Source organism: Melospiza melodia, unplaced genomic scaffold, assembly GCF_035770615.1.
Source record: "Melospiza melodia melodia isolate bMelMel2 unplaced genomic scaffold, bMelMel2.pri scaffold_202, whole genome shotgun sequence".
In the NCBI taxonomy this organism is placed as follows: Eukaryota; Metazoa; Chordata; class Aves; order Passeriformes; family Passerellidae; genus Melospiza; species Melospiza melodia.
This window is the reverse complement of record NW_026948540.1, coordinates 37785-46367: the sequence shown is the minus strand read 5'-3', so window position 1 is coordinate 46367 and position 8583 is coordinate 37785. Positions and strand designations below refer to the sequence as shown.

The 8583-nt window shown below is 65.7% G+C and overlaps 2 protein-coding genes across 2 annotated transcripts in view; one reads left to right on the top strand and one right to left on the bottom strand.

Annotated features, from left to right (window-relative positions):
- Window positions 1-385: 385 nt before the first annotated feature.
- On the top strand, window positions 386-7146 carry SLC35A2 (solute carrier family 35 member A2). Its single transcript, XM_063182368.1, has 4 exons — window positions 386-471; window positions 2235-2417; window positions 4127-4278; window positions 6439-7146. Exons 1-4 carry the CDS (start codon window positions 411-413, stop codon window positions 7117-7119), a joined length of 1077 nt encoding a protein of 358 aa, XP_063038438.1. The 5' UTR covers window positions 386-410; the 3' UTR covers window positions 7120-7146.
- A 1194-nt stretch (window positions 7147-8340) lies between these two features.
- The window catches only part of PORCN (porcupine O-acyltransferase), a 9188-nt gene continuing 8945 nt past the window's right edge, over window positions 8341-8583 (bottom strand). The window contains exon 5 of the mRNA XM_063182378.1: window positions 8341-8376. Coding sequence (XP_063038448.1) covers window positions 8341-8376 — 36 coding nt within the window. The remainder of the gene's footprint in view (window positions 8377-8583) is intronic.

The following is an 8583-nucleotide window of genomic DNA, read 5'->3' as shown; positions in this document are numbered from 1 at the left end:
TGGAATGAACGGGCCCGCCGAGCGGCGGCTCCGCCGATTGGCTGCGGGGCTGCCGACGGCCGGCGCTGATTGGGCGAGGCGTGAGGGACGCGGGCGGGGATTGGTGGGGTTGGAGAGGAAGGAGGTGGTGCGAGTGCTGGGCGGGGCCTAAGGGGGGTGTGAGAGGTGAGGAGAGCGGCGATTGGTCTGTGGGAGAAGGAGGCGCGGCTTACGGGGAGAGAGGAGGAAACAGCGCGAGTCGGCGGCGGGAAGCGCGCGAGGCGAGCGCTGATTGGTCGGACTGGCTGAGGGGGCGGAACGCCGCGCGAAAGTGCGCGGGGATTGGCCGGACCCTCTGTGGGCGGAGCCTCTCCTCTCGGTGGGCGGGCCCGCGGCGTGGCCGGAAGCGGAAGTGCAGTGCAGGTGCCACCATGGCGGCCCCGGGGGCGGCGGACGGGGGCGGCTCCGGAGACTCCGCGGGGCCCGCAACGGGTGAGGGGGCACGGGCGGGGGGCGGCCGAGGGGCGGCGGGGCCCGGGCAGGGCCGGGGAGGGGCTGCGGGGCGGGGGATCCGGCTGGGGGGGTGGGGGGCGCTGGGGGGCTGCGGGGTGAGGGGGGCTGGGGGGGGGAATGGGGCAGGGCAGGGCAGGGGGGTCCGGGGGGATCGGGGGACTGGGGGCGGTTTTGGGGATCGCGGAGATCTGGGGGGTCCCGGGGATCGGGGGGTGCTCTGCGGAGGGGGAATGGGGCAGGGCAGGGGGGTCCGGGGGGACTGGGGGCGGTTTTGGGGGTCCCGGAGATCTGGGGGGTCCCGGGGATCGGGGGGTGCTCTGGGGGCGGTTTTGAGGTCCCGGGGATCTGGGGGGCTGGGCCGGGGGTGTTGGGGGGTTTGGGGGTGCCCTGGGGGTCTGGGGGCGGTTCTGGGGGCTTTGGGGCAGGCCTGGCACGGGGGTCGTGGGCGGGCGGGGCTGCGGGGCAGATCCGGGGGGTGTGAGGGGGGGACCCCAGGTGAGCCCCGGGGTCCCGGCGGGGGCAGCTCCCATCCCGGGGTGCCTGGGGGGGCCCAGCCCGGTGTGCCCCTGCCCCTCAGTGACAGCCAGGTGTCCCCACAGTGTGACATTCCCAGCCCGGAGTGCCAGCCCGGTGTCCCCACAGTGTGACATTCCCAGCCCGGGGTGCCTGGGGGGGCTCAGCCCGGTGTGCCCCTGCCCCTCAGGGACAGCCCGGTGTGCCCACAGTGTGACATTCCCATCCCGGGGTGCCAGCCCGGTGTGCCCACAGTGTGACATTCTCATCCCGGGGTGCCAGCCAGGTGTCCCCACAGTGTGACATTCCCATCCTGGGGGGGCCCAGCCCGGTGTGCCCCTGCCCCTCAGTGACAGCCAGGTGTCCCCACAGTGTCCTGGTGTGTGAAGTTCCCATCCTGGGGGGCTCAGCCCGGTGTCCCCCTGTCCCCCCACAGTGTCCCGGTGCGTGAAGTTCCCATCCTGGGGGGGTCAGGGGGCTCAGCCCGGTGTCCCCACCCCTCAGTGACCCCCCAATGTCCCCACAATGTCCCAGAAGGTGAAGGACACCAGCCTGGGCTGTACCTGGAGGGTCACAGCGGGGTCCCCACCCCTCAGTGACAGCCAGGTGTCCCTGCAGTGTCTCTGCAGTGTGAAATTGCCATCCTGTAGTGCCTGGGGGGGCTCAGCTCAGTGTCCCCACCCCCTGGTGACCCGTCCCTGTCCCCGCAGTGTCCCGCAAGGTGAAGCACGCCAGCCTGGGCGTGCTGGGGGTTATCAGGGGGCTCAGCCCGGTGTCCCTCTGTCCCTCCGTGACCTGTCCCTGTCCCCGCAGTGTCCCGCAGGTGAAGCACGCCAGCCCGGGGGTGTCTGGGGGGTCACACTGGGGTCTCAGGGGGTCTCAGCCCGGTGTCCCCCTCTCCCTCAGTGACAGCCAGGTGTCCCCACAGTGTGACATTCCCAGCCCGGGGTGCCATCCCGGTGTCCCCCTCTCCCTCAGTGACAGCCAGGTGTCCCCACAGTGTGAAGTTCCCATCCTGCAGTGCCTGGGGGTTATCAGGGTGGCTCATCCCGGTGTCCCCAGCCCTCAGTGACCCGTCCCTGTCCCTGTCCCCGCAGTGTCCCGCAGGTGAAGCACGCCAGCCTGGGCGTGCTGGGGGTCACACCGGGGGTGACACTGGAACTCAGGGGGGCTCAGGGTGGCTCAGCCCGGTGTCCCCAGCCCTCCGTGACCCCCCAATGTCCCCGCAGTGTCCCGCAAGGTGAAGTACGCCAGCCTGGGCGTGCTGGTGCTGCAGAACGCGTCGCTGGTGCTCAGCATCCGCTACGTGCGCACCCTGCCCGGGGAGCGCTTCCTGCCCACCACGGCCGTGGTGATGGCCGAGGCCATGAAGGGCAGCGCCTGCCTGCTGCTGCTGCTCATCCAGCACCGGGGTAGGGACACTGGGGACACTGGGGACACTGGGGACACTGGGGACAGCGGGGCTGTGCCTGCTGCTGCTGCTGATCCAGCACCGGGGTGAGCTGGGGACACTGGGGACAGCAGGGACACTGGGGACATTGGGGACACTGGGGACATTGGGGACAGCGGGGCTGTGCCTGCTGCTGCTGCTGATCCAGCACCGGGGTAGGGACAGTGGGGACACTGGGGACATGGGGACACTGGGGACAGCGGGGCTGTGCCTGCTGCTGCTGCTCATCCAGCACCGGGGTAGGGACACTGGGGACACTGGGGACACTGGGGACAGCAGGGACACTGGGGACATGGGGACATTGGGGATACTGGGGCTGTGCCTGCTGCTGCTGCTGATCCAGCACCGGGGTAGGGACACTGGGGACACTGGGGACACTGGGGACATTGGGGACAGCGGGGCTGTGCCTGCTGCTGCTGCTGATCCAGCACAGGGGTAGGAACAGTGGGGACACTGGGGACACTGGGGACACTGGGGACATTGGGGCTGTGCCTGCTGCTGCTGCTGATCCAGCACCGGGGTGAGCTGGGGACACTGGGGACACTGGGGACACTGGGGACACTGGGGCTGTGCCTGCTGCTGCTGCTCATCCAGCACAGGGGTGAGCTGGGGACACTGGGGACACTGGGGACATTGGGGACAGCGGGGCTGTGCCTGCTGCTGCTGCTGATCCAGCACCGGGGTGGGGACACTGGGGACAGCAGGGACACTGGGGACACTGGGGACACTGGGGACACTGGGGCTGTGCCTGCTGCTGCTGCTCATCCAGCACCCTGGTGAGCTGGGGACACTGGGGACAGCAGGGACACTGGGGACGTGGGGACAGCAGGCACATTGGGGACATTGGGGACAGCAGGGACACTGGGGGAATTCGGGAGAGCAGGGACACTGGGGACGGCAGGGACACTGGGGACACTGTGCCTGCTGCTGCTGCTCATCCAGCACCGCGGTGAGCTGGGGACACTGGGGACATTGGGGATACTGGGGACATGGGGACATTGGGGACACTGGGGACATGGGGACACTGGGGACATTGGGGATACTGGGGCTGTGCCTGCTGCTGCTGCTCATCCAGCACAGGGGTAGGGACACTGGGGACAGTGGGGACAGTGGGGGCATTGGGGACATTGGGGCTGTGCCTGCTGCTGCTGCTGATCCAGCACCGGGGTAGGGACACTGGGGACACTGGGGACACTGGGGACAGCAGGGACACTGGGGACATGGGGACACTGGGGACATTGGGGACACTGGGGACACTGGGGCTGTGCCTGCTGCTGCTGCTCATCCAGCACCATGGTGAGCTGGGGACATGGGGACACTGGGGACATTGGGGACACTGGGGATATTGGGGACACTGGGGACATGGGGGGACAGGGCCACACCTGGCACCGTGCCATCCTCCAGCTCTGAGGTGAGCACAGGGGGGGGACACAAAGGGGACACGAGGGACCAGGAGGGGACTTGGCAGGGGTCACACAGTGAGGACACAGGGGACACTGGGGACATTGGGGACAGCAGGGACACTGGGGACATTGGGGACACTGGGGGCATTGGGGACAGTGGAGGGATGCAGTGACAAATGGCAGAGCCCCGGGGGACACCAGGGGACACGGGAGGCTCACGGGGGGTGGCAGGGACGCAGTGTCCCTGTCCTGAGCCCTGTCCCCCCAGGCAGTGTCCGGCAGACGGCGGTGACGCTGCACGAGGCCGTGGTGGGACAGTTTGGGGACACGCTGCGCCTGGCTGTCCCCTCGCTCATCTACACCCTGCAGAACAACCTGCAGTACGTGGCCATCTCCAACCTGCCCGCCGCCACCTTCCAGGTGACACACGGGGACAGGGGACACGCGGGGAGGTGGCACACGGAGGGAGGTGGCACACGGAGGGAGGTGGCACACAGGGACAGCTGGCACATGGGGACGGCTGGCACACATGGGGAGGTGATGAGCTTGGGGACTGTCACTGTGTCCCTGTGCCCGTGTTTTTGTGACAGCCACGTGTCCTTGTCACCATGTCCCTGTGACAGCCTCGGTGTCCCTGTGCCCTTGTCCTGTGACAGTCACCGTGTCCTTGTCCCCATGTCTCTGTGACAGGCATGGTGTCCCTGTCATTGTGTCCCTATGCTTGTGTCCCTGTGACACTCACGGTGTCCCTGTGCCTGTGTGTGTGTGACAGTCACAGTGTCCCTATGCCCATGTCCCTGTGACAGTCACAGTGTCCCTGTCCTCGTGCCTCTGTGACAGCCAGAGTGTCCTTATCCCCATGTCCCACTCCTCGGGTCCTTGTGACAGCCACGGTGTCCCTGTGCCCGTGCCCCTGTGACAATCACCATGTCCTTGTCCCCATGTCTCTGTGACACTCACGGTGTCCCTGTCCTCGTGCCCCTGTGACAGTTAGTGTCCCTGTGCCCACGTCCCTGTGACAGCCACGGTGTCCCTGTGCCCATGTCCCTGTGACAGTCACCATGTCCTTGTCCCCATGTCTCTGTGACAGCCACGGTGTCCCTGTCATTGTGTCCCTCTGACAGTCACCCTGTCCCTGTCCTTGTGTCCTTGTGACAATCACGGGGTCCCTGTGACAGCCTCGGTGTCCCTGTGCCCATGTCCCTGTGACAGCCTCGGTGTCCCTGTGCCCGTGTCCCTGTGACAGTGTCCAGGGTCCCTGTCCCTGATGTCCTTGCTGGTGACAGTGTCTGTGTCCCTGTGCCCGTGTCCCTGTTCCCACACCTGTGTCCGTGTCCCACAGGTGACCCTGTTCTCATCGCTGTCCCCAGGTGTCCCTGCTGTCCCACAGGTGTCGTGCCAGCTGCAGATCCTGTCTCTGTCCCCACAGGTGTTCCTGGCCCCACAGGTGTCTCTGTCCCCATGTGTCACTGTGTCCCCATCCTGCAGGTGACCCTGTCCCTGCTGTCACCAGCTGTCCCTGTCCCTGTAGGTGACTGTCCCCATGTCCCTGTCCCCGCTGTCTCACAGGTGACCCTGTCCCAATCCCTGTCCTGTAGGTGTCCCTGTCCCCAGGTGTCTCTGTCCCCAGGTGACGCTGTCCCTACATCCCCGTCCCCACTGTCCCACAGGTGACTGTCCCCCTGTCCCTGCTGTCCCCAGGTGATGTACCAGCTGAAGATCCTGTCCCCAGGTGACTGACCCTGTCCCTGTCCCTGTCTCTGCTGTCCCCACCTGACCCTGTCCCTGTCCCCACAGGTGACACACCAGCTGAACATCCTGTCCCTGTCCCCAGTGATTGTTCCTGTCCCCCTGTCCCCAGCTGACCCTGTCCCCATCCCCGCAGGTGACGTACCAGCTGAAGATCCTGTCCCTGTCCCCATGTCCCTGTCCCTGTAGGTGACTGTTCCTTTGTCCCTGTCCCCGCAGGTGACGTACCAGCTGAAGATCCTGTCCCTGTCCCCACGTCCCTGTCCCTTGTAGGTGACTGTCCCCTTGTCCCTGTCCCCGCAGGTGACGTACCAGCTGAAGATCCTGTCCCCAGTAACTGTCTTTGTCCCCAACTGACTTTCTCTGTCCCCATGTCCCTGTCCCCACCTCACCCTGTCCCTGTCCCCCTGTCCCCACAGGTGACGTACCAGCTGGAGATCCTGTCCCTGTCCCCACTGACTGTCCTTGTCCCCATGTCCCTGTCCCTGTCCCCAGCTGACTGTCCCTTTGTCCCCATTGTTCTCCCCGCAGGTGACGTACCAGCTGCAGATCCTGTCCCTGTCCCTGTAGGTGACTGTTCCTTTGTCCCTGTCCCCGCAGGTGACGTACCAGCTGCAGATCCTGTCCCTGTCCCTGTAGGTGACTGTCCCTTTGTCCCTGTCCCCGCAGGTGACGTACCAGCTGAAGATCCTGTCCCTGTCCCTGTCCCTGTCCCTGTAGGTGACTGTCCCTTTGTCCCCATTGCTCTCCCTGCAGGTGACGTACCAGCTGAAGATCCCGTCCCCATGTCCCCGTCCCTGTAGGTGACTGTCCCCATTGCTGTCCCCGCAGGTGACGTACCAGCTGAAGATCCTGACCACGGCGCTGTTCTCGGTGCTGCTGCTGGGCACGGCGCTGTCGCGGCTGCAGTGGCTCTCGCTGGCGCTGCTCTTCGCGGGGGTGGCGCTGGTGCAGGCGGAGCAGGCTCGGGCCGTGCCGGCGCCGGGGGCGCTGCCGCCGTCCGCGGGCCCCGAGGGGCCGCCCCAGAGCTACGCCGTGGGGCTGGCGGCCGTGGCCGCCTCCTGCCTGTCCTCGGGCTTCGCCGGCGTCTACTTCGAGCGGCTGCTGAAGCGCTCGGGCGGCTCCATCTGGCTGCGCAACGTGCAGCTGGGCGCCGTGGGCACGGCCGTGGGGCTGGGCGCCATGCTGGCCGCCGAGGGCCCCGCCGTGGCCGCGCTCGGCTTCTTCTACGGCTACAACGGCGCCGTGTGGGCCGTGGTGGTGAACCAGGCGGCCGGGGGGCTGCTGGTGGCCGTGGTGGTGCGCTACGCCGACAACATCCTCAAGGGCTTCGCCACGGCGCTCTCCATCCTGGCCTCCACGGCCGCCTCCGCGCACCTGTTCGGCTTCCGGCCGCGCGCGCCCTTCCTGGCCGGCACCGCCATGGTGCTCGCCGCCGTCGTGCTCTACGGGCGGCCCCGGGCGCAGCCCGCCGCCCGCGGGCAGGACCCCGGCAAGTCAGTGGGGCCCTAGGGAGGGACACGGGGACCGAGGGACAGAGGGAGGGACGGGACGGACGGGGCCGCGAGCGGGGCGGGGCAGCAGGTGAGGGGGCGGCAGGTGAACGTGCCAAGGTGAGGGGCAGCAGGTGAGGGGCGAGCAGGTGAGGGTGAGCAGGTGAGGGGTGAGCAGGTGACAGTGCCCAGGTGAGGGGTGAGCAGGTGAGGGGGCGGCGGGTGAACGTGCAAAGGTGAGGGGCAGCAGGTGACAGTGCCCAGGTTAGGGGGCAGCAGGTGACAGTGCCCAGGTGAGGGTGCCCAGGTGAGGGGTGAGCAGGTGAGGGTGCCCAGGTGAGGGTGCCCAGGTGAGGGGTCAGCAGGTGGCAGGACCTCATTAGGGGTCATTAGAGCTTATAAGTGCTCGTTAGGCTCCTTAGAGCTCACTAAAACTCCTTGGGCTCGTTAGGCTCATCAGCCTTATTAAGGCTCGTTGGGCTCATTAGGCCTTGTTAAAATGGTGGGAGAAGCTTGGGGGTCCCCCAGGGTCAGCAGGTGAGGGTGCCCAGGTGTGCGGTCAGCAGGTGGCAGGGCCTCATTAGGGCTTATTAGAGCTCATTAATGCTCATTAGTCTCATTAGGGGCTCATTAGAATGGTGGAGAAGCTTGGGGGTCCCCAGGGTCAGCAGGTGAGGGGCAGCAGGTCAGGGGTGCCCAGGTGAGGGTGCCCAGGTGAGGGGGACCCAGGTGTGGGGTCAGCAGGGTGGGCAGGGCCTCATTAGAGCTCATTAGGCTCATTAGAGCTCGTTAAGGCTCGTTAGTATGGTGGAAGACCCTTGGGGGGTCCCCAGGGGTCAGCAGGTGAGGGCAGCAGGTGGCAGGGGCCTCATTAAGGCTCATTAGTCTTATTAGGGCTCATTAGGGCTTGTTAGGCTCATTAGTCTCATTAAGCTAATTTGGCTCGTTAGCTCATTAGCCTCATTAGAATGGTGGAGAAGCTGGGGGGTCCCTAGGGTCAGCAGGGGGGGACCCCAATGTTGGCCTTGTTTCGGTGGTGGGGACTCGTTAAGGCTCATTAGGGACCTGCAGAGGCTCATTAATTATGGGCAGCTCATTAAGACTCGTTAGGGACCTGCAGAGGCTCATTAGGGGATGGGGAGGCTCGTTAATGCTCATTAATTGGTGGGGGGCTCATTAAGGCTCCTTGGGTGCTGGAGGATGCCAAGGTGGAGATGAATGAGGTCAGAGGTTAATGAGGTCAGAGGTTAATGAGGTCAGTGGGGTTAATGGAGTTCTGGGTTAACGAGGTCAGCGGAGTTAATGAGATCAGAGCTTAATGAGGTCAGCAGGGTTAATGAGGTCAGAGGTTAACGAGGTCAGAGGTTAATGAAGGAGCTCTGGGTTAGTGACATCAGCAGGGTTAATGAGATTGATGGGGTTAATGAGGTTAATGAAGGAGCTCTGGGTTAATGAGGTCAGCAGGGGGGGGGGGTTAATGAGA

Coding starts and splice junctions, on each gene's coding strand:
- SLC35A2 (XM_063182368.1), top strand. CDS start 411: ATGGCGGCCCCGGGGGCGGCGGACGGGGGCGGCTCCGGAGACTCCGCG. Junction 472..2,234: donor CTCCGCGGGGCCCGCAACGG/GTGAGGGGGCAC, acceptor ATGTCCCCGCAG/TGTCCCGCAAGGTGAAGTAC. Junction 4,279..6,438: donor TGCCCGCCGCCACCTTCCAG/GTGACACACGGG, acceptor CTGTCCCCGCAG/GTGACGTACCAGCTGAAGAT.